General features: G+C 37.0%; 1 protein-coding gene across 1 annotated transcript; it reads left to right on the top strand.

Annotated features, from left to right (window-relative positions):
* Positions 1-418: 418 nt before the first annotated feature.
* LOC131163087 (uncharacterized) lies at positions 419-24,250 on the top strand. Its single transcript, XM_058119793.1, has 13 exons — positions 419-884; positions 6,319-6,461; positions 7,194-7,310; positions 14,159-14,273; positions 14,404-14,541; positions 17,392-17,487; positions 17,588-17,701; positions 20,889-20,957; positions 21,150-21,220; positions 21,307-21,400; positions 21,769-21,894; positions 22,019-22,108; positions 23,856-24,250. Exons 1-13 carry the CDS (start codon positions 543-545, stop codon positions 23,946-23,948), a joined length of 1,608 nt encoding a protein of 535 aa, XP_057975776.1. The 5' UTR covers positions 419-542; the 3' UTR covers positions 23,949-24,250.
* The last annotated feature ends 86 nt before the right edge of the window (positions 24,251-24,336 follow it).

The following is a 24,336-nucleotide window of genomic DNA, read 5'->3' as shown; positions in this document are numbered from 1 at the left end:
ATATCTTTTTTCTCTTTATCTTTTTTTTTTCTTTCTATATACCCTACTTATTTTAAGCATGCAAATGTGTATACAAGTATGCAATACATATATACCAATGTGAGAGGTATGATGCCCTTTTATGAGGTAATATGAATAACCAGATATTTATTGAAATGAAAAAAATCAAAATAGTGGAAGATGGAGTGATATTCATATTTTTCATAACATAAAATACATTATTATAAAAAATAATTTTCGAATTACATCACGTTAAGAACATTTAATTAAAAATCAACTATTCACAAAAAAGAAAAAAAGGATTGATTTAGAAGATTATTGAAAACGGTAGAAATATTGCGTTTTATCTGGAGGATTAGGGACCCCACAAAACGTTGCGTTTTAGGTAAAGCGGACCAAAAACGACGCCGCGTGGTAGAGACGCGCACAAAACGGCTCGTTCTTATCGTCTAACGCGCTACGTTGGTGCTGTGACAGTCCCGAGTCGAGTTCACTCTCATCTCAAGTCCCCAGCTTCTTCATTTCCGTCGTTAAATCTTATCATGACCGCATGCATCTGTTCTATAGTCCCTCCCTCCTCATCGATTCGCGACGCAGTTTCTCGAATATCTCCAAACCCTAACCTGCCAATCACTTGTGCTCTCAAACGAAGACTCACGAGCAACTCTGCGCGACTCACTCGAGTCCTCCAAGATGGAACCGGACTTAATCCAGTAGTCGATGCTCCAGAAGAAGAGGTCCATGGGGTCCTTAATGGAGTCGCAGACGCGAAAGCAACAGAAGAAACCCTAGAGCTGTCGAGAACTTCATCGACCGAAGCAACGAAGAAGATAGAGGACGAGGACAGCTATGATAACAGGTTTAAGCTTCGAAACGGAAGGGAGGTTCGTTGTTTTGTTTTTATCTGTTCAGTGCCATGAGGTTACTTAAAAGTTTAAGTTTGTTAGGTGATGGCTGAAATTGTTTTAGTATCTCTCTGACACGTCCTGCACTTAGAAGTCCGTTTGGACTTCAGACCTCTTGGTTATAGATACTCAAATATAACCAATTCACCTAAACGCTGAAGCTGCCGCAGGTATGGCTTTCAATATATCTCTATATCTCTAACATGTTAGAGACATCTTTAAAATCATCCCTGACAGGTTAGAAAAACCATTTCAGGGCCTCACTTGAAGGTTGTTGGTTGGGTATGTTTCCCCCGATGAAATTTTGGAATGTTTTTAATTTTGTTTTTTTTAATTATTTTTTTCCCAGGCAAGTGAATGTACTCGGAGTCTATAGGTGAACGAATTAAGCACATAAAAATAATTCGGTCAAATTCAGCGACAAGCATCTTTTTGTTGTTTTTAGATAAAATGGAAAACTGTGATCCTCAATCCTGTGCATCTCAATATGACAGCCATGGCCCATCACCCGCAATCCATAATTTGACCTCAACCACTCCTCCAGAAGCATAAATTGTTCGAAATGGCGGCATACAGCAATTAAATTTAAACCAAAATGCCATAAGAATAAGTCCAAGGTCAATCAATGCAACAAGAACTAAAAGACATAAAGTCGGGCAATCCAAGAATTTTGAGAAGGGGGGGCACTAGTGGCATTGAAACTATATCAGTGGTGGTCTATTTTTTCTCATATAATGAAATGACAAATTTGCCCCTCTTTTTTTTCCCATGTGTGCAGTAAAAATCATATTAAAAGAATAATTGTACAGTACCTATTTTTGGAGTACCAATGGTACCTCCATTTGATTTTAAGAATCCAAAAATTGCATAAAATAATTGTTTTACAAATGGAATAAGAATCAAGAAGCCTAAGGCTTATAAAAAATAAAATTGAATCCATAAGCATGTGATGTAATTGGCAAAGATATGAGAGAGATTTTCAGCTATGAAGCAAAAAGTGTGCGCATGGTAAACTAATTTTTAGGTTTAATTTTTGTTTGACATCATTTTGGAAATTTTAGATTCTTTATGGATGTGGTTGAATTTCAACTATTTATTGTGGGTTATGATTTGTGACTATCGTTGAAGATGCATAGGATGTGTCATGGAGTGGAGAGGATCTGGCGCCAAAAATGGAATGTTTTGAAGTTATGATTCATCATTTTTGTAGTGAAATAAATATTTGTAGACTAAATATGGAGCACAAAATGTCTCAAATTACTTTTTTGTCAATGTTCTATTTGTTGGGCCTATAATTATGCATAATACAAAGTTTGGTGTACGTAGGAACCATATTTCTCTTTTTGTTTGGTTCAGTTTGTTTTCAAGGATGGTTTGGATAGGTGTAGGCAAGCTGAAATAATTTGGTTTGGCTCCAATTTATCCTTTCCACAGGCATGGTCCATGAGTAGGGGTGGAGCTGTACATGTGTGGCTCCAAAAATTGAGTTTGGGAAACACAATTCTCTCTCTCTCTCTCTTAATGAAATTGAATTTGAAAACTTAATTCTCTTGTTTAGGTTTTAATGGGAATCAAGTTTTTGGTATTGATTTGAGTTTGAGAAACTTGATTTCATGGACAAAACAATTCTGAGAAATGCTTTTGTGGCAGTATCAGTTTGGGAATATTTTATTAAAGTATTATTCTGGGAAAAAATCTAATATGTCTTCTGTCATTGCTCCTAAAAAGGTAGAAACATATTATTGTGAGCTGAAGTATGTATTATTATCACTAAGGGAATGAAAACAGATGCTATCAAGTGTACACTCTCTCTCTCACACGCACAAGAGAGAGAGAGAGAGAGAGAGAACAGGGGTATCATTTGACTTTTTGACAACATGGAGCAGGATAGGCAAGCAGTTTGGATCTTGATTGTTGAGAATTCGTATGAATAAAAAAGAGAACTTGTAACTTTTTTGCAAACCTTTACAAGGTCACTATTTGCAATAGGATTATGACGTTTCAATTCTTTTTGAGTGTTCCCTTGGAATGCAGAAAGAGCACGGGATAATTTCATTGGAACTAGTATTCTAAGTGTGCGAAACATTATAAACTTATAGATATACTGATTTCTTTAGAGAAAAAAAATAAATGTGCCAAAACATTGAAATCCTTGCTAGGTTTTTTGTGTGGTGGGTTGTCTTAAATGGATGGCAAGATGAGAATGTTTGTTATAGACTGATGGGATAGGAAAGTTGTGATGGAAATGGAGCCAAATAATGGGATGGAATTTAGGATTGATGCATCCATGGACTTCGGAGTTGGTAGTTGTCGTCATGATGAGAATAAGTTTACTAGTTAAGAGCAACGAAGAGTAATGGGCAGGGAAAGCAAGAGGTTAGATGCAGTTTCTTATGAAGGATTCTTGAGGATAAGGGAACCTTTTTTTTTTTTTTTTTTTTTTTTATGTTTTTATAATTATTAGTAAAGGATGATTTATTGAAAAGACATCAAGGGGATACCAGGCCGAAGCACAGGAAATCAACCACCCTGAAGGGTGTCTTAAAAATAAAAAAAAATTACACTGTAATAATTTGTTTTAAGTCTACCATGCCAACTAGTGACCACAGTAAACCATTGCTCTTTGCTGCTCTGAAGTGGTGAGATTGAATTTTTAATCACTCTCCTGTTCATCTCTTTCCAAATGCATCAGAAAATTGCAAGAGGAATGAGAGACAAATCCTCTCTCTTTTCCTTTGTTGCCCAAGTCCCTCTCCAGGCCTAGTGCTCCCCTCCTATAGAGCTAGTGGTAACCCACCATTTTATGGTTAGAGTCAAAGCTATATTCCAAAGATTTCTTGTCTGGGGGCAATGAAGAAGGATGTGCTCAACTGGTTCTGCATTAGCCAAGCAAAGGGGGCATCTGTTGGTGACAGAAACCTCTTCAAAATGAAGAAGGATGTGCTCAACTGATTCTGCATTAACCGAGCAAAGGGGCCATCTATTGGCGACAGAAAACCCTCCTCTGCAAGTTGTCGAGGGTCAAGATTTTATCATTGATTCTCAATCTTCCACATTTCTATGGAAGGGAATGTTTCAGAAAAACCCTTGAATTGAAGACTGAAGGTGCTGACTGATGCCGACATCTTTGTCACATGGCAAGTTGTACATGACTGGAAATAAGATGCTAAGAGCCTCCTAGTCACGCCACACATCATGCCAAAAATAAATGTCGTCTCCATTCCCCACTTGGAATTTAATACAAGAAAAGAAGTCATTCCAACCTTTCCTGATGTATTTTCACTCCCGTACACTATGTGGTCCTATGCCAGCCTGGGAGATCCACTCATTATGCTCAAGCCATTATTTCATTGCAATGATTCCCGCCAAAGATAATTGTTCTCTATCATGAATCTCCACAACCTTTTTCCAAGAAGTGCTTTATTGAAAATGTGGAGGGATTTTAGACCCAAGCTTTTTGAACAAATAGGTTGTTTCACCATGCCCCATTTGATGAGGTGGAACTTGAATTCTAGCCCCAAGCTCCCCCATAGGAACTTCCTTTGAATTCCTTCAAGTCTCTTGGCAATAGAAACCGGAAGTGGGAGGAGGAATATGAAATAAACGGGGAAGATTTGTCAAGGTGCTTTTAATAAGAGCGAGTTTACTACCTTTTGACAAAAAATTCCTTTTTCGTCCTGCTAGCCTTTTTTTTCGAACTTCTCAATAATGGGGTTCCTGACAGTTATTTTAAATTTGGCTCCGTGAGGAAGCCCAAGGTAGCTGATAGGGGAGGATCCCATTTTGCAGCCCAAAATTCCCGCAAGGAAAGGTCTTCCTGGACTATCACCAATTGGAATAATTTTACTTTTTCCAAGATTCACTTTCAGATCTGAGACAGCCTCAAATGCTGCCAAAATACATTGCAGATTCTGAATGTGGATGATGGTCATCCTCCATGGTCCTTCCATTCCTGCTTACTCTGTGGCCTTTATGGAGAAATTGATGGAGCAGTGGTATAAAAAACTTGGACTTGCGTGGTTCACTCAGTTTATGTGTCGTTCCTTCAGACTATCGAGCTTACACAATTCCCTAATTAAAGCTTTCTACTCTTTTGGAGGGGGACTCTCTACCTTGGAGTATCCATTTCTTCAGTTATCTCAATGAGAGAGAGGTAGTGATCCGACTATTTCGCTGAGAGTGCTGGATTCTTTTTCTTCCTATACAAGAGATGATTCGAGGATTTGGATAGGGGATGTCACTGGCTCTTTTTCCAAAAATCTTTTTTTTCTCAGCTCATGAAATCCCTGAGTTCTTGCTCTTTCCCCTTTAATAATTTTATCTGGAACACAAAGGTTCCTTTCAAAATCAGAGTTTTCATGTGGACTGGAACTTTATAGGCTAAATACCACTGATTTGCTGCAGTTGAGGGAACCTTTTATTCATCTAAGGCTATTAGCCTGGATATCTGTTTCATATGTTCCAAGTCGAACAAACCACTGACCTTTTGTTTCTCCATTGTTGGTAGCTATGCAGCTTTGGATCTGCTGTTTTCAGTTTTTGGTGAGCCCATGGTTCTTCCTCACACCGTAGATACTTTCTTGACGGTGTGCAACAAAGGTGTGAAATATTCGGCCCTTGATATAGTGGTATCAGAGCCAACCTGGCTCAATTCGAATCACGCCAAGTGCCTAAGGGGGTAGGCAGGGTGGCCATTGGCGACGAGGACGTCGCCGGATTGGGTGGGGAGAGCCTCACGCCTCACGCCCAAGAATGTAGGCAAGGTGACACGCCAAGCACCCAAGAGGGGTAGGCAGGGTGTCTCGCCAAGTGCCAAAGGGTAGGCATAGTGCTTCTGTCCCACATCCAAAACGGTTTGGGAGATCCCAAGGGCTTATAAGTGTGGGGGCTGCACACCCTAACAAGGTGCCTTTTTGGGGAGAGGGTAATGGCCCTGAATATAGTGCGCTCTTTTGGACTCTTTGGACCAAAAGGAACGCTAGGATTTTTAATGACAGAAAAACCCCACTTAATCTGCTTTAGATAGAGTTGTTTACTTGGCTTCCTTTTGGGCGCACTCTTTTGGATTTTTTTGGGGGAATGTTATTGTTATTGTTAATGGTTGATGAAGAAGTAGAGGATGAGCTGTGACTGTCGCTGAAATCTGTTGTGTGACAATAACTACAATAGATGTGATTATTGTCTGGACTTGGAAGAGCAATTACAGCTTAAATCATCAGTAAGAATGACCATGAATGTGTTTGTAGCTATCTTGAAATCAAAATTCAGTCACAGTTTACCCGTGCAATTCTTAGTCCCGCTCACTTAAGTCCAATATGGATGGTTCTGACATATTTTCATTGTGGCTACTCTGATGACTTCCAGTGAGTTTTTTCTAGCGAAGAATTGAGTTGTCTTATATTAAAATTTTCAGGTGTTGGAAGAAAAAGCTTACCTGGTGGGTGTTGAATGCAGAGGTGGGATGGAGGATTCCTTTAGCATGGAGGAATCACTCAATGAACTATCCCAGCTAGCTGACACAGCTGGACTGATGGTTGTTGGTTCTACTTATCAAAAGTGAGTATTTTGGGATATTTCTCAAATTTTTACAAATGAAGTATGAAGCTGTTCTGCATTTTATAATATATAAATATGTGTGCCTGTGTGCGTGTATACACACACGGTGCTGTTCAAGGTTTCTATCTCATGCAAGTGGTCCATATGACTTTTCTCAGGAGATGCAATTTGATTCTTTATTAACATCTGTTGAAGTATTGATTTGAGCATGTGGCATGGACCATGCTAGAAATCATCGTGTGGGATTATAAGACCTCCTACTGCCTTAAGGCTGGTGATACTAACAATGCATTGCTTAAGTGACAACGTGGCATACATTGAGATATGGCTACACCTCAAAGGGAAGGGAGTTGTACTCTGATGGTCAATTTAATCTAATACAAAACTGAAAAATATGATATTTGAGTTGCATATTGGTTCCACTCCCTGCCAGTCTCTATTGCTAGGTGCCAATGTTTGATGCACACAACTGGCTTAGTTAACAAGCTTTTAGTTTACAATTATTTGTTTTTAATTGTTTATACAATATTATTCACTCACTAAATATTGCTTTACTTGTACTACATGGTATTTATATGATATGTCCCATAATATGTGTGCCTTTAACCACTTATATTTTCTTTATAAGAATTTTATAAACTGCTGCAAATCAAGCTTCAATTTTTCATGCTTTTATGTGCCTTGAAGCAAATTTCATTTTTTGGATTGATAGCTTGTTCTCTCCTGGTACAGACTTGCTACTCCAAACCCGAGGACTTACGTTGGGTCTGGAAAGGTTGCAGAAATTAAGAGTGCAATTCAGGCATTAGATGTGGAGACTGTAATATTTGATGATGAGCTTTCAGCAGGGTAAAGTTTAAATGCCTAATGTGCTTTCTGTAGCGATTGGTTCCAATAAATGAGACTAACGTTCTTTTTGTAAGGATTGGCTCTAATAAATGACAAGTTTATTTAGACTATATGACTTTCCCTATTTGTTGTGTTTCGATCATTGTCATCAAGGAGTTATTTTTTATTTTTATCATCATTATAATTTTTTTCTGCATCAAATATCTATTTCCTTATCTATGCTACTAACTCATATTGACTACAATATCTACCTTTGTTGGGTCCTACCCTTGGATCCGAGTGTTGTTGACTGATCTCTCTCTGAGTTCATCTCATCTTGTATACTAGAATCCCATTTTTTCCTTTGTTTGTTAGTTAATGATCATCACATCTTTGCGGTTCTTCATATATTATTGTCATTATTGTTATTATATGTTACTGCTATGCAACTACATTAATTGTCTCGGTTTCAAATCCTAGTGGGCCTGGCCATGTTTGCTCGATTTGGTAAATTTTTTTTTCCCAGCTTGGTTTTGAACCATTTCTCATATATAAAATGTTTTAGCTGCATTTGGAAACTTTGGAATGTGTTGTATTCCAAAAGAAAAAAAAAAAAAAAACAAAAGGATTTTGGTGTTTCATTTGTTGATAACCACATTTAATTTTTTTGGAAACTTTCACCTGTTTTGAAGACTTTTGTGGCATATTACATTTGCAAATAAGGTGGAGGTTTTCCTGTTTTTACCTTGTAGTGTTCATAAATTTTGGCATATGGATATCTTGACCTCCCTATTTTTTTTGTACTTATTTTAAATTTCTTGTTAACAGCAGTTCTTGCTGGAATTTGTTTCCCAATTTTTTTTTTTATGACTAATAATGCATACATTCAATTTGTGCCTAATATTATATTTTACTAAAGTTAAATATAATACAAAATTCTTTCATGGCTGGCTGATGGTTAGATGAGAAGAAATTTGATTAGGGAATGTTATGAGACCCTGGGATTTTATTGTGGAGAAATTGGGGAAATTTAAAGAATCGAAAATAATAAGAGAAATAGGGTTTGATCATTTCGAGGGGATCTGCCTCCAAATTAGCCAAAGGCTATAAATTATGTTATTGCTTCATTGCTTGCTTTAATGTCAAAAGTCCCGTAGGGATCACATATATATAGGGTAGAGAAACTGACTCCTATTAGGACTGTAAAATATCCCCTCGAATCAACATTAAATAATCCTAACATTAAATAGAATCTTAATTGTTTTGGGAATCCTAACAAACATTAAATAATTCTACATTAAATATTAATTAGAATCCTAATTGATTTGGGAATCCTAACATTTCCGCCTCCTTCAAATCAGCCTTGTCCTCAAGGTTGAGCATCAATAAACTCTGACAATCTCTCCACTTTTTAGCCGCATGCACAATGGCTAGCATCTCTTTGTCAATCATGCCAATGTGGGATGGAGAAAAAGCCTTATTGATAAAAGCAGTGGGGTGTCTGTCTTGCATTATAGTTGCACCAATGTCATCTCCTTATGCATCAAACTCTATGATGAACGCCTCTTTGAAATCTAGTAAGGTAATAACTGGTGTGGTGGACATTGTGTGCTTAAGCTTGACAAAGGTTTGTTCAGCTTCCTTCCCCATTTGAATGCATCCTTTTTCAGTAGAGCGGTTAGTGGAGCGCTAATCGTTCCATAATCCTCGACAAACTTGTGGTAGTAAGTAGTAACCAGTCAATACCAAAAATCCTCGCTGCGTTTTTATTGTTTGTGGAATAGGCTTTCATAGGTCAGGTTGAAAAATGTTATTCATGAGACTTTGGAAGGTCGAAGGTGCATTGGTTAACCCAAAAGGCATAACCAAGAACTCGTAATGGCCATCGTGAGTTCTAAATGCAGTCTTCTGAATGTTATCCTCATGTACCTGAATCTGGTGATAGCCTGACCTCAAGTTGAGTTTGGTGAACTGCTGGGCACCTCCTAACTCATCTGGAAATAGAGGAATACGGTGCTCATGTGTTTGCTGAGGTGGCAATCCCTGTGGCTCGGCAGATAGGTCAGAAAATTATGAAATAAGAGATTCTAGCCCTTCATCCTTGCCTAGATCGACCTTGTAACTCCTTTGATGCTTGAAGTTGTACCAGGCAGCCACGTCGCTCCTTTTTAAGGAGTTTCTCCATACAATGGCTTGAAATTGTAGTGACACTACCACAACGTTTGCCTTTAAGAGTTACTATCTGGCCATTCATAGGGAACTTCATAACCAGTTTAGAGAAATTCCAAGCTATAACACCGAAAGTTCTTAACCATTCAATACCCAAAACCACAGCGTAGTATTCTATTGGCAGCAAGAAGAAATCAACATACAACCCATGATTTTGCATAGTAAGTTTGACATATCAAGGTCCTTCCATCTGCAACCCTCGCATCAAACTTTTCACATTGCTCCACTTGATAGGCTAGTCATATAGCAATTTTAGTGTCCATGAAATTGTTAGTGCTACCTGCATCAACTAAGATAGTAACAGTTTGGTGTTTTAGGAAACCACTAATTTTCATGGTTTGAGGATTAGCATAACCAACTAAAGCTTGAACTGAAGAAGTTATAGATTCATCATCATGATAAGATTTCATACGGTTCTTGATCTGAATAAGGGGGGTCATCCTCAACCTCTTCTGGCCCTTTATTGGTTCAATCATCAAAAGTTGTCCTTTTTTGCAACGGTGCCCTCTATGCCATTTTTCATCACAATGCCAGCATAGTCCTTTTGTCATTCACTCTTTAAGTTCCTCCTGAGTAAATCGTTTAGCAGGGGGATTGTGAGAAGCTGATGGTGTGATAGTGCTGCTGTCATTTTTCTTGCTAATGGTCTTGTTAAGCAACACTGTTCTTCTCCTAACTTTTCTTCTTCTAAACGTGCAAAGGAAATTGCAGCAGTCATAGTTTGTGGCAATGCACTTTGACCTCACGCTGAATGTCAGGTAGGAGATCTTCAATGAAAGTATCGACAAGTTGGTTTTTATTCCAATCTTTAGACCCATTTGATGGCTGCTCAAATCGTGTCTAATACTCCAAGACAGTGCTAGTTTGGCGTATTTTAGCAAACTCTCTATCGATATTCTCATATCTAGTATTCCAATGGGCCTAAACCGAACAAGTAATCCATGAAGGCACTCCGTAATGAACTTCAAACCAGTTATACCATTGAATAGCATCGCCATCTGGAGTAATAGAAGCAATCTCAATTTTAAATATTTCTGGAGTAAATGGAAACGAAAGTATTTTTCAGCCCTAGAAACCCAACCGGTAGGGTCATCAATGTCCCATCAAGGAAATTCCACCTTCATATAAGAAGGACCATGATCACGCTCTCCTTGGTAACTTCCTTCATGCATGTACGATTGCTCCCTACGATTAGCTGATGTAGAGACATCATCTTCTCTCTCTTTATGGGGAGATGTACTAAGTAACTTAGAGAGCAATGCGTGGGTCTCTTCAAATTGAGACTTAAACATATTGCTAAGTTCAGCCTCTAGCCTAGCTTCCATATGTGAATCTTCTGAATTTTCTGAGGCCATTACGTATGAGTGAAGATCAAGAATTCCAAGACCTTGCTTTTGTTGGCGGGTTAACGGCATCCACAAGAATGGCAACTTTGATACCAAATGATAAGACCCTGGGGTTTTATCGTGGAGAAATTGGGGAAATTTAAAGAATGGGAAATAATAAGAGAAATAAGGTCTTATCACTTCGAGGGGATCTGCCTTCAAATTAGCCAAAGGCTATAAATTATGTTATTGCTTCATTGTTTGCTTTAATGCCAAAAGCCCTGTAGGGGTCACATACATATAGGGTAGAGAAACTGACTCCTATTAGGACTGTAAAATATCCCCTCGAATCCCAACTGATTTGGGAATTCTAACAAACATGAAATAATCCTACATTAAATAGAATCCTAATTGATTTGGGAATCATATTAATTAGAAATCCTAATTGATTTGGAATCCTAATAGAATGGAGATTAAGGAAGGAGTAGTTACTAGTTACATCTGATGCTTGGTTGATTGCAAATGAGAGGATGGAATTCTTTTCTAATTTATTTTCTGAGGAGGATGAGAATAGGCCTATGATTGAAGGGTTGGAGTGGAGTCCCATTTTTAGTGACCAGGTTATTGGAAAGGCTTTTTGAGGAGAATGAGGTAAAAGCAGTAGGGTTTGGGATGGAAAGGGATAAGGCTTTGGTCTGAATTGTTTTACTATGACATTTAATGAAGATTGTTGGGAGGTGGTTAGGGCTGATTTGATGAAGGTTTTTAATGAGTTTTATTTTAATGGGTCTCAGAAAAAAGTACTAATTCTAGGATGCTGAAGAAGGACTGGTCAATTGGTTACTGATAGTCTGATAGTTACTGATGTGTACAAAATTGTTGCAAAAGTGCTTGTTGTGTGTCAAGTAATAGGGGACACTACATCTCAGGCTCAAATTGCTTCTGTTAACTGTTAAGGGGAGACAAATTTTGGATGCTATTTTGATGGCAAATTAAGTAGGAGGATAGAGAAGGAGGTTATTTTTAAATTGGATTTGAAAAGTGCTTATGATTGGTTTAGTTGGAATTTCTTAGATAAATCTTTGCAGGAAAGGTTTTGGGAGAGGTAGTGTGGGCGGATGAGGGGGTGTCTATCTAATGCATTTTTGAAGTTATTTCATTATATAAGGTGAACCTAAGAGTGGTTTAGGGCCTTGAGGGGTGTTAGGCAATGGGAGCCACTGCCTCCTTTTTTATTTGTTCTTTTTGTTGATATTTTGAGTAGATTGATAGATAGGTCAACAAACAGAGAGAATTTGTAAGAAGGATCCTCCCTGTCGTGGGAGGGGTGTTGTCTTCCATCTTCAATTTGTATATCGTACTATTTTATTTTTAGGTGGTCCTAGGGAATCCCTTTCAAATGTTCTTACAATTCTCCAACTATTTTTAGAAGGTCTCTTGTTTAAAAATTAATTAGGAGTAAGATTGAAACTAAAAATCTTACTTCTACAGTTCTACTAGATCTTTGGAGTTGGCCTCCTTAGTTGGGTGTGGTATTTTAGTTTGACCCTTAACTTATTTAGGAGTCCCTTTGGGGGGAAATCCTATGTTGTTAGTTTTTGGGAACCAGAGATGGAGAGGGTAAGCGATTAGATGGGTGGGAGGGTGCTTTGTTTTCTATAGGTGGTTGTATCACTCTTTCCAGTATTCCTCTTTATTATTTGTCTATTTATAGGATTCCACTAGGAATTGCTATTAAAATTGGGAAAATAATATGAGGTTTTCTTGGGTCCAGTGTAGGGGAGAAAAGCCATGATTTGGTTAGTTGGGAGATTGTGTGTAGGATTAAAAGGGGAGGGGGGGGGTGCTGGGTCTTGGTAGTTTGGTGTCTAAAAAGTTGCTTTATTGGGCACATGGTAGTGGAGGTTTCCCTTGGAGAAGAACCACCTTGGCATAATGTTATAAAACGTAAATTTGTCTTGCGGGTGGGATGCTAACTTGAGAATGAGATGCTCTGCTGAGAGTGCTTGGAAGTGTATTGCCTGGATCTATTCTCTGTTTTCTCCTTGTGTCAAGTGTGCTGTGGGCAATGGGTCTTGGATTTGTTTTTGGGAAGACTCTTGGGTGGGTAATGTTGGATTTTTCATCTCTTTTCTTTGATTATATTGTCCCTCCTTAGTGCATAATGGTGTCATTGCTTCATTTCTTATTTATAACGTGTCTATTACTTCTATGGATTTCCATTTTTGTAGGTCTCTAAATGGTTTTGTTGGTTTTTTTTGGTGGGGGGGGGGGGGGGGTGGGGGGCGGTGGAGGAACTCTCTTCATTTCTTTGTTGTTATGGATTTTGTATTCTTCTAGAGTCCTTTCTTTTCTCTTCATTGTACTATGGAAAGCTAAAGTCCCCAACACCAACAATCTGTTGCAGAGCAGGAGGCCTTTGAAGGTGTTATCTCCAGATGTTTGTATTTTGTGTTTGGATAGCTCGACATCTGCATCTCATATTTTTCTGCATTGCCCTTTCTATTGGAGAATTTGGAATGATTTGTTTGGTTTATTTGGAGAGAATTAGGTTTGTGTGAGCTCAATGGAGGCTTTGTTGAATATTTCATTTATAGGCTTTGGGAACAGTAGAGACAGTTTGATTTTATGGACTTGTGGGATCTTTGCAATTTTATGGGGAATTTGGTTGGAAAGGATTGCGCGCGTCTTTTTTGGGAGGAAGATCAATTGTCCTTTGCTTTGGGAAAAGATTCAGTATTCGGCATCTCTCTGGCCCTTTGCAGCAGGCTGCTTTAAAGGGGTGTCTTTTTTTTTTTCCCCAGATATATTCAGGGAGATTGGAAGGCTATATTATTTTGATTGTATTTGTTTTTTTTTATTTGTTTTCTTTTTCCTAAGGGTAATGCCTGATTCTCCTTTTTGTACATTCTTTCCTCTTTAATGAAATCTCATATTTTTCAATCGGGAAAAAAAATTCTAAATAAAATGATAAGTGAACAGTGGTTGTTGTGATTGAGTGGATGCCCTTTGGATTATTTCTTATGATTGAGTCTCAATCCTGTGGCTGTGTTCTCATGTGCGATGTACACTTGCTTTGTATCTGAGTCTTTTTTGTAAAGTTAATACTTAATACGTTGGTTGCATTATTTGTAATTGCCATCTTTCTCATTATCATCAATATTGCAGTCATATCATGATTTGTCTTGGATAGATGCCTGGATTGCCAACTTTCAACTCACATTTCAGTTAGTACCATATATGATTGTAGCTTATGAGGATATGTGATTTTATGAAATTTTTGCATTTTGTTTTGCTCTAAATGCTTGACTCTAGGCAGTTGCGTAATTTAGATAAGGCTTTTGGTGGAGATGTTAGAGTTTGTGATCGCACTGCTCTCATCCTGGATATCTTTAATCAGCGAGCAGCAACACGTGAGGCAGCTTTACAGGTAGTTTTATTTTTTGTTTTTTTATTTTTTTTTAAATTTGCTTCAAAAATAGTACTCCAAAATTCCTTTTTATTTTTAATTTTTTTAATTTTTTGGTTAGTTCAAATGACAAGAATGGAATCTGTTTTAGGTGGCATTAGCTCAAATGGAATATCAGTTGCCACGACTGACAAAAATGTGGACTCACCTTGAGCGTCAAGCAGGGGGCAGGGTGAAAGGAATGGGCGAGAAACAAATTGAAGTGGACAAGCGTATCTTACGCACTCAAGTCAGTAAATTTTCTTGTTCTTTAAAGCTGACCCCACCTAGTGGGACTCAAGGCTTGGTTTTGTTATTGCAGTACTAGTGATCAATTTTTGTGGTTGCTCTCTACTTGATCTATTGGCTCTATTGTGTTTTCCTTTTCATTTTAATGCCTTATTAGAGGTCCAAGAAATCGTCATCTTATTTGCCATTTGTGAGGTTTGATGTTGCAACCTTTTCACATGATTATTCCCTTCTAAGAGGCAACTAACTGTACATTTGAAGGGGCCTTATGCAGCCATGTACTTCTTCCTCTTCACTTTTTTTGACACTTGCAATCCGATCACCAAATAATTATGTTTGATATTATAACTCATAATTAAATTTATTAATATTTTTTCCCTTGTTTTTGAAATTACTCACCCAAATAACTTTATTTGTACTCAATAGTTAAATTCCGTTTCTCTTAAGAGGCATATGTTGTATTTCTTTTGTTTTGCTCCTTGCCCCTTGGAGCCAGTTGACAAGTAGCTGTTTAAATGCTTACTATTTTCTTTATAATGTTAATTTTTTTTACCTCACCGATTTGAAAAAAATTTACTTGTGACTGAGAGATGTAATCTTTTTCTGTTTCCTGGTGCACTAGCGTACAACTTTGGTGTATGTTTGATTGTGGTCATGTATCGACCCATTATAACCTTTTCCCTATACCATTTTTCTTGCAGTCATTAAAAATTGCATTGATCATGAAGTTGTCAACTGCTCTTATGATAGTAATTAAGATGCAAATGGCTAATGAGTCCCAATTAACGCCCATGAGTATAAATATGTGGCATGAAATTTATGTCCATATGTTTGCTAAATATGGGAGCCATGATCATCTTAAAAGAATAATTATTTGTAGGTTGAAAAACTTCAGTTGTGACCAAGTGATCCAATCAGTTTCTGCTCCCTGGCATTACTAGCCACAAACCTTAGGTGTAAGTTTTATTTAAGTCATGTGTTGACCTATAATAACCTTTTCCTTGTACCATTTTTCTTGCTATTTCTAAAAACTGTGTTGGTCATGAAGTTGTCAACTACTCTTATAGTAATCAAGGATGGAACAGCTAATGAGTCCCTTTTAACAATTTGTGAATGAGTATTAAAAGATGCTAGAAAACTCATCCTCAAAACCTAGGTGTCAAGGAGAGAGAGCTAAGAGGATCTTATACTGGCTTTGGAACTGCTCACAGAGACGATGTGGGATTGGACGCACACTAATGCTCCCCTTTGAGCCCATGGGGGAAATGAGGCAAGGAGAAGTCCAACCCACGGAGGAGCCAAGCACCCCGAGGCCCAGCTCTGATACCATGTTAGAGAACTCATCCTCAAAAATTAGGTGTGAAGGAGAGAGAGCTAAGAGGATCTTATATTGGCTTTGGAACTGCTTACAAAGACGATGTGAGACTGGACGCACACTAATAAAAGATGACATGAAATTATGTCCATATGTTTCCGAAAGAAGGAAGCCTTGCTTGTCATAAAAAAATACTTATTGTAAGTTGTTAAGTTGCTATGCATTTATGCCAAATTTCTCTTAGCAGTGGTCTTTTGGAAAATATATTTGCGTTTTCCAATGTTTTGATCTTCCAGGAAAAAAAAAATGTCAATCAAGAAAAATAGCTCCTTGGTCAATGGAAGCAGTTTGGAACTCCCATTTCAGTATTAGAAAATAATTACTAGAGTTTTGTTCAAGTCCAACCGACTGAAAAATTTTGTCCAAGTCCAACCAAATGAAAAGTTAATAATTTTCTAGGGAAATATTTTTTTGCAAAAAATATTTTGTACCAGTAGGTTATTTTCTGCCAAACAACTGGAGCCTCAGTTTCATCTTCATGGTTTAAGGTTTTCAAACATTTGAGGAAAGTTGCACTCTTACAAATTGTCGCGGAGGCATAATTTGTTAGGTATTTTTCTTTCATTTCTGATCAATGTTTGTGCAACGGAATACTTTTTTTTCATAATCTAATGAGAGTGAAGGGAGCTCGATGGAAAAATTGAATTTTATCCAGTGACCAAATGGACCTTGGAAAATCTAATACTTTGGAGCATGAGGAATTGTGAGGAATCAGAAAAATTCATGTTTCAATGTAAATAAGGAGTTGCAAATCAGAAGGAGAATATTATTACCTCTTTTTGTGATTCTGTGAGTTCACAGTTGGTTGGTTTTGGGCAGCTTTTTGTCCAAAACTTGTCCACATGCATTTGTAGATCCAACTTGCCACAATATGCTTGTTTTTAAACAGATCATTCAGTGGTCTGGGTGCTTTTGTATTGCTTCTTCTTATTCCATGAAGGTTTCTCATGCATTTTTTGCGTCTCTCCCTTGCGAGTTCAAATAAAATTCTATTTCATGGAAATACTTATCAACATTTTTTTTTTTGTTTGAAGGAATGCTTTTGTAATTTTATTCATTAGTGAAAAAAAAAATTTGCTTTTGAATTTGCAATCTAATTGTGAACGTGGGTCTGTAAGTGGGTAAACTCTTAGTTTGGGCTTGATAGTTATGTAGAGTTCTTTGTAGGAAACTGCTAAATTTGGGTTGTGTCCCCTAATTAATTACTTCTATTATTAGCAGTTTCTTGTAAAGTGAGGATTCAATTGATGGCTCAGCATGAATAAACCAAAATTAGGATCAAACTTCATTTACTTCATTTCCTCCCTCAAATTTCAAATAATAAACTGCTTATCTTACCCAATGGTGGATCTTTGGGCATGCAAATATATACAATAATAATACTGTGTCAGTGCTGTAGAAATTGGTGATATTATTATTGTGGACTGCTGGATTTTGACTTTGCCCTTGGAAATTCCAACACATCTGCATTGCTAGATTGGTGCTCTTAAGAAAGAGCTAGAATCTGTTCGACGACATCGAAAGCTGTACCGGAGCCGGCGTACTTCTGTACCTGTTCCTGTTGTTTCTTTGGTAAGTTAATAGCTGATTTTGCAGTTAGACTGAGCTGTGTGCTTGTTGCTTGTGCTAACCACCGATTTTTTGTGACATAATACATTTTATGGTATACAAGGTTGGCTACACAAATGCTGGGAAGAGCACTCTTTTAAATCAATTGACTGGGGCTGATGTCCTTGCTGAGGATCAGTTATTTGCGACCCTTGATCCAACTACCAGAAGGGTGCAGGTCTGTTTAATTATCACAACTAAAATCTGTTCTGAACTTGCAAAGCTAGAACTGCCCCATTATGTGGAAGCATGCTAGTTGAGTTATTTTTCCTATACCATAATTTTTTTTGATAGAAGAAGAAATTTATTAAAACTGGAGAAAAAAGTGTACAAAAATGGAGGACGAGGAATCCTCTCCAACCAGCTAAAAGATCTATAAAAAACTACGAACAAGGAAAAACCAGTTTATGAACAGAAACATACAATACAAACAGAAAACTATTACAAAAGTGCTGCCTTCCAGTCTCTAGCGGAAGACCCCTAAAGAAACCCAAGGGGATGCACGCACAAAGAAGCACAAGGGAAGTCACTCCATCCCACTTAGGTTGTGAGGAGGTTGATCGACTTCTTAAAATTCTTGCATTTCTAATAGTTTTTCCTGTACCATATACATTAAACAGTGCAAGATTTTTAGATATCTGGCTATATCCATGTGAGTAATTAGATACCTGAATCTGTCATGAGCCAAGCTTGTTTAGGGCATTATATTGCCTATGACCCCTTGTCTTGTGTACATGGGATGGTAACGATCTTGTAACTAGTAGCATAAGTTTTCATCTTTGAGTAAGATAATGCTTTAGTGTAAAATGGGAGTATGACTCAAATCAGTTTGATGTTTCCTAGTGTCAGAGTTAGTACATCGGAAAAAAGCTCTTTATGGGAGGGTGGATGTTCTTCAATCATTGTAAAACTCACAAGCTTTCTTAAATGTGTTTTGGTCTCCCTCACTAAACACATGTTGCCTATAGAGGTGTTAATAGTGAATTGTGTTGCTTTACAGTTTGCTCTGACCTTGTCTACTTTCATGCCTGTTAACTGCTTCTGCTTAACTTTTTATTTGATGGTTAAAAATTTGTTCATGTGGTGAAACCGCGGTATGCTTTCTGCTAACTAGTTAAGAAAGTGTGCTATAACTAGTGCCGCACCGTCCTTACAAGGTGTGAAGTGTTTGATCTGTGATGGTCTTGCAAACATTTCATTCATTGTTTCCCACAGCACATTTCTTTGGGTTTTCAATTGATGATACTCTAATAACGATGTACTTTTTGGAGCTTGTGATTTAGGTGTTATGATTTTATATACATTTACGTTCATACTTTTGGGTTGCTAAAAATGTGTTGAGATCCTTGTGCTACAAATGAGGATGTATCGAACCAAATTTTTTGTCTGAGACATAACACAGCTGCATCATCTAGATAACAGCCTCTAAATAATGGAAGCCATCATTGAATGAAAATAACTTTTCTCCACATCTTCATAGATAACAATCTCCAAGGAATGATAGTTCAATAAAAATACAGATGTTGTCGATCAATCCATGTACTAAAATGAAAGACTTCGAATGCAAGTCCTTGAAATCAAAAATAAATTTGTGTAAACTCAAATCAATCTAACAAAAATTCCATAGTAACTAAAATTGAACTAACAAGATTTCATAAATGTGTTTAGCCTATTGGCTTCCCTTGGTATACACACATTGCCTATAGAGGTTTTAAGAATGAATTGCATTGCTTTACAGTTTGCTGTGACTCTTGTCTACTTTAATGCTTGTTAACTGCCTCCTCTTAACTTTGTATTTGATGGTTAAGAATTTGTTCATGTGGTGAAATCACGGTGTACTTTGGGCTGACTAGTTAAACAAGTGTGTTATAACTAGTGCCACATGGCCCTTCACAAGGTGTAAAGTGTTTTGTCTGTGATAGTCCTGCAGACATTTCATTCACTGTTTCTCACAATATATTTCATTGGTTTTTTCCATTGATGATACTATGTCAATCATGTACTTTTTGGAGCTTCTGATTTAGGTGTTACAATTTCATATGCATTTAGGTTTCGACTTTTGGGTTGCTTGAAAATGTGTTGAGATCCTTCTGTTACATATGAATATATATTGAACCAAATTTATTGTCCAAGACATAACACAGCTGCATCATCTAGAAACAGCCTTTAAATAATGGAAGCCATCACCGAATCAAAATAGCAATTCTCCACATCTTCATAGATAACCATCTGTAATAAATGATAGTTCAATAAAAATACTAGATGTTGTTAATCAATCCGTGCACTAAACTTAAAGACTTCAAATAGGAGTCCTTGAAATAAATAATAAATTTATATCTCGAATCAATCTAAACAAAATCCCAAAGTAACTGAAATTAAGCAATAACTTCCAATCTAATTGCAAGCATTGCCTTCTTGAGACATGTCTCTACAAGCTTGCAATTCGCACATGGTTTTTTAATTACCAAACATCTATGGGGAGGAGAATGGGGATAAGCTACGTTTGTGTATCGAGGACAACTTCACGCTCAAACCATATTGGCTCATCCAATGAAACCCATTGCAGAAGTTTTAACAAATATCGAATTGGATTATGGTGTTGTTTACAGCATTAGAAACTAGACTCAATTATCTTTCCAGCGATATATAATAAGCATACTAGAGTTTTGGTTATCAAGTTCAGATTTGAAGTCGAGATCATACCTGTGATTGAATCCCAATACCCAATAACAATTAATTCATCTTGATTTTCTAACCCTAATTAATCCAGTACTTCTCCCTTAATAACCATTCTTAACCTTGCTTGTATCATGATTAACAATCTTACAACAATAAATTTGTTAGAGAGAAGGAAATCTTCGTTTAGAAATCCATAAAATTGTAAGAGTCCTGCTGAACTTCCATAACTCCAATCCTTCCTACCCAAAGTTGAAACCGAGAACAACTTGCAATAAGCCGGGGATTTGCTACTAATCTCAATGTCAATTACATGCTGAGAATTGTAGAATTAAAATTTAGGTTTTCTCCAATCCACTCTCTTGTCCTGGGCATGAGAAACGACTCTTTACGGTTTTTAGAGGAAAATAATGTACTGCCCCTTTTTTTTTTCTTTTTCTTCTCATTAGGAATAATAATCAATTCTATATATATTTAAGGGTTTTAGGCTCCTACTCCTACTTAGCCCATCATAAAAATAATACCATAATAAGGCCAACTAATATTGCAGCGCAAGTAACTTTTGGGCTTTACATTTACTTTGGGATAGAAGTCTTGAACACTTGGCTATTTCATTTCCATTTTTTAGCATCTTATGAGGGAGATTACTACTACAAATGTGATTCATCTTTTGCTGATCTACTGTCCAGATGAAGAATGGGAGGGAGTTTCTTCTTACTGATACTGTCGGATTTATTCAAAAGTTACCAACTACAGTGGTGAGCTCCTGAAAATTTTAAAATCAGTTTGTTAGTTGTTGTTCTTATTATATTTCATATCTCAATAACTGTCATCATGATTAATCTCTTGTATTAAATATCCGTTAACCTGAATGTTGAAGAGGCCTATGAATGCTAATCCTACTTAGAGGGTGAAGCCCTCCGTTCTATCTTATGAGCTGCTTTCTACAGGTTGCTGCCTTCAGGGCAACATTGGAGGAAATATCAGAGTCATCTCTTTTGGTGCATGTGGTGGATATCAGGTATAACTCTGTAAACTGGTAGAACCTGTAGACTATACTTAATTCTTATGGTTAACATTCATATCATATATTTTTATCAAGTTCAGCCATCCTCTAGTGGAGCAACAGATAGATGCTGTGGACAAAGTTTTGTCAGAACTAGATGTTTCATCTATTCCAAGGTTGATGGTTTGGAACAAGGTACGGGTATGGGGAGATTATGTGGGGAAGCACTTTGTATTGTTATGTGAATTAAACAGTGAAGTTCTAATTCCAAGTCTTTGTTTTTGTGAATCTGTATATAAATTCATTTTTTTTATGTGACTTGTTGCTTCGTTCCTTTCTTTATTCTCAATGAGAAAGGCAATGCACTAGGTCATTTAATCAATTTTTTATTAGTAGAGCAATTTAAAAAAATTTCCCCTTCCCTATGCAGTTAGCATTCAGTATGTCAGTGATAACCTTTGAGCATTATTTATTTCATTTATAAACTGGCATGGAATGTCAATCCTGGAAACACATGTATTATAGGCAGAGTCTATAGTGACTCATACTGTTGCTTATGGCAGGTTGACCAGGTTATTGATCCTCAAAAGGTAAGGTTGGAAGCAGAGAAAAGGGGTGCTATTTGTGTTTCAGCTTTAAATGGGGATGGATTACAAGAATTCTGCAATGCGGTTCAGGTGAAACTCAAGGTACTGAGTTGCCATCAATCTTGCTGTTCTGCTTGTTCTGTTCACCCTTAGGAGTGAATGCTGGACAGCATAACCCAAAGACAATGCATATTTATTTCTTAAAAGAAGAGATATTTTATGGCAGGATTCTATGGTATGGGTGGAAGCTTTAATTCCATTTGACAAAGGAGAAATTCTCAGTACGATACATCAGGTTGGAATGGTAGAGAAAACTGTGAGTAATCTGTATTCTCTCTGTGGATCTTTACAATACCCCACGGCCTTCTCTCTCTCTCTCTCTCTCTCCCCTCTTTGTTGGTAATTTCATCATTTCTCTCTTAGCACAAATATCATGCACAAATAATTTAAAGTGGGAGTAAAGCTTGCCTTCTTTAGGCAATAGCGAGTAGCATAGCGTAACAGTAATGGGTGTAACTAAAAGCTGGAGTGGTGGATAATATTACATAGTAGAAAGTGGGTGTAACAGCCGTGAACTCTTTTCAAGCACACAACCCTATCTGCATTGTTATTTCGCATGTTTAAGCCCTTAACCATTCTTAAAAAGAATCAATGAAACAAAATACATTAGATATTAATATGACATACTCCTTCAATCTATGAGGCTATATATATATTATAGCAAAAGTAAAACATACAATAAATGACACGAACTCTATCATTTTATGAGTTAAAAATTATAAAAATCTTATAAATTTAGATCAACGAGTAATTTTGCATATTACAATATTGTAATCGTAAAATTTTATCATTAAAATATAAAGCATTCATGGCTTGAACAAGACAAGAACTTGAAGAGGATTGAAGGTTGAAGCTGAACAAGATAGAAAATAATATCAAATTAAAAATATTTTCAAAATATATAATTTTTTGAAACTAAGCATTGTTCATTTCAAAATTTTAGTCAATGTTTTTTTGCACATATTGTAAAAAATAAATTATTTTGTATCGGTATTATCCTCATTACAATATTCTCCCCTTGTTGATTTACCAAAGGAAAAATGAGAGAAAAAATGAGCCTAAAAAGTTGGAAAATAAAGAATATCTTTTGCTGTCTCATAGCCTTTGTTGCATAATAACGACCATAACAGCAGTTATGTAAATAGCAGTCTGGAACAGCTGCTAGGGCTGTAATTTTTATTTCTATCAGTATCAGGACCCCAAAAATAAATTATGTAATGCCATTATGTTGCAATAATGTAATGGCATTATCTAACGATTGTGGCTGCTATTTGAGAACATGCCCTTGATTATTCCCTGAGATATTTTTTGAATTTAAGGTTGTGTTTGGGAGCATAGATTTTGGGAGTTGGATTTAGGTTTGTATTTGTGTGGATTTGGATGAAACTCAATACAACTTTCTATAATATTTTGTTCACATCTCGCCTTCAAATCCAAGGTTTAAACTTCATGCTCCCAAACACAGGTTTAGTTCATGTGTGTGCGAGCGCGTGTGAATTTAGTTGTTGGGACAATTAAGGACAGGGGGAGATAGAGTTGGCTAATGTAACACTTGTTGAAAGAACTCAGTAATTAGCATCAATGAAAAATGACTCTCGAAATACATCATTAGTAAAGAAATGACGAGGAAATAAAGAAAATAAGAATAACAATAAATTGCTATGGCTTTTGTGTTTTGACTTCATGGGCTTAGATCTGTGCTTGGGAGGGATTGACCGTAAATGCTGACCATCTGGGGGTTTTCCAATTACTTGGTTATCTCTGGGCTAAATCGGTTTTTGGGTTGTGCGCGCAGTATTGTGTTGTAATATTGGTTCTTTATCACAAGCCGTAGCCCTCTGGGAATTGTAGCTTTTGTTTTCTTAGAAACTCATTTTGGATTAGGACCATGCTGCCAGTGAACAGCATGGACCATTATTTGAAATGTTGATCTTGCTTTTTCAAGGTTGGATTACTTTGGTTAGTACTAGTTTTCTTATACAATCTCCTCTCCTAATTTGTAGGAATATACAGAAAATGGGACATTGGTCTGCGCGCACGTGCCCCTTCGGCTTGCAAGGTTTCTTACCCCAATGAGGCAGTTGTGCAAATCGTAGCCATCCATTCCTAGAACTTCCTTGAGTGCTCCATTCAATGTAACAAAAACAGTATAATATGTATTTTTTTCTTAATAATTCACAAAAATATAATCAGTTTGGTTCCCACCTAACACATTTTGGCTTGTGTCACATATTTCCCCCAGTGGCTATCCATCTGATGAAGGCTTGTATATATCAGGGTACTGCCAACTTTTGGGACGCTCTCATGTGTACCCAAAAAATTTATTTTGTATGTAAAATAGTTTTGTTTCTTGTATGTTATTTTGGTAAAAGATGTTGCCCTAGCACCATTTTTTAAATGCAGCTGGCTGGAAATTGTTGTGTTCATTTACATTTTGCCGCGTGGGGAGGGGTTGGGAAATCTTTTTCCCTAGAATATGCCTTT

Source organism: Malania oleifera, chromosome 8 (genome assembly GCF_029873635.1).
Source record: "Malania oleifera isolate guangnan ecotype guangnan chromosome 8, ASM2987363v1, whole genome shotgun sequence".
NCBI lineage: Eukaryota > Viridiplantae > Streptophyta > Magnoliopsida > Santalales > Ximeniaceae > Malania > Malania oleifera.
This window is presented reverse-complemented; position numbering and strand designations above follow the sequence as displayed.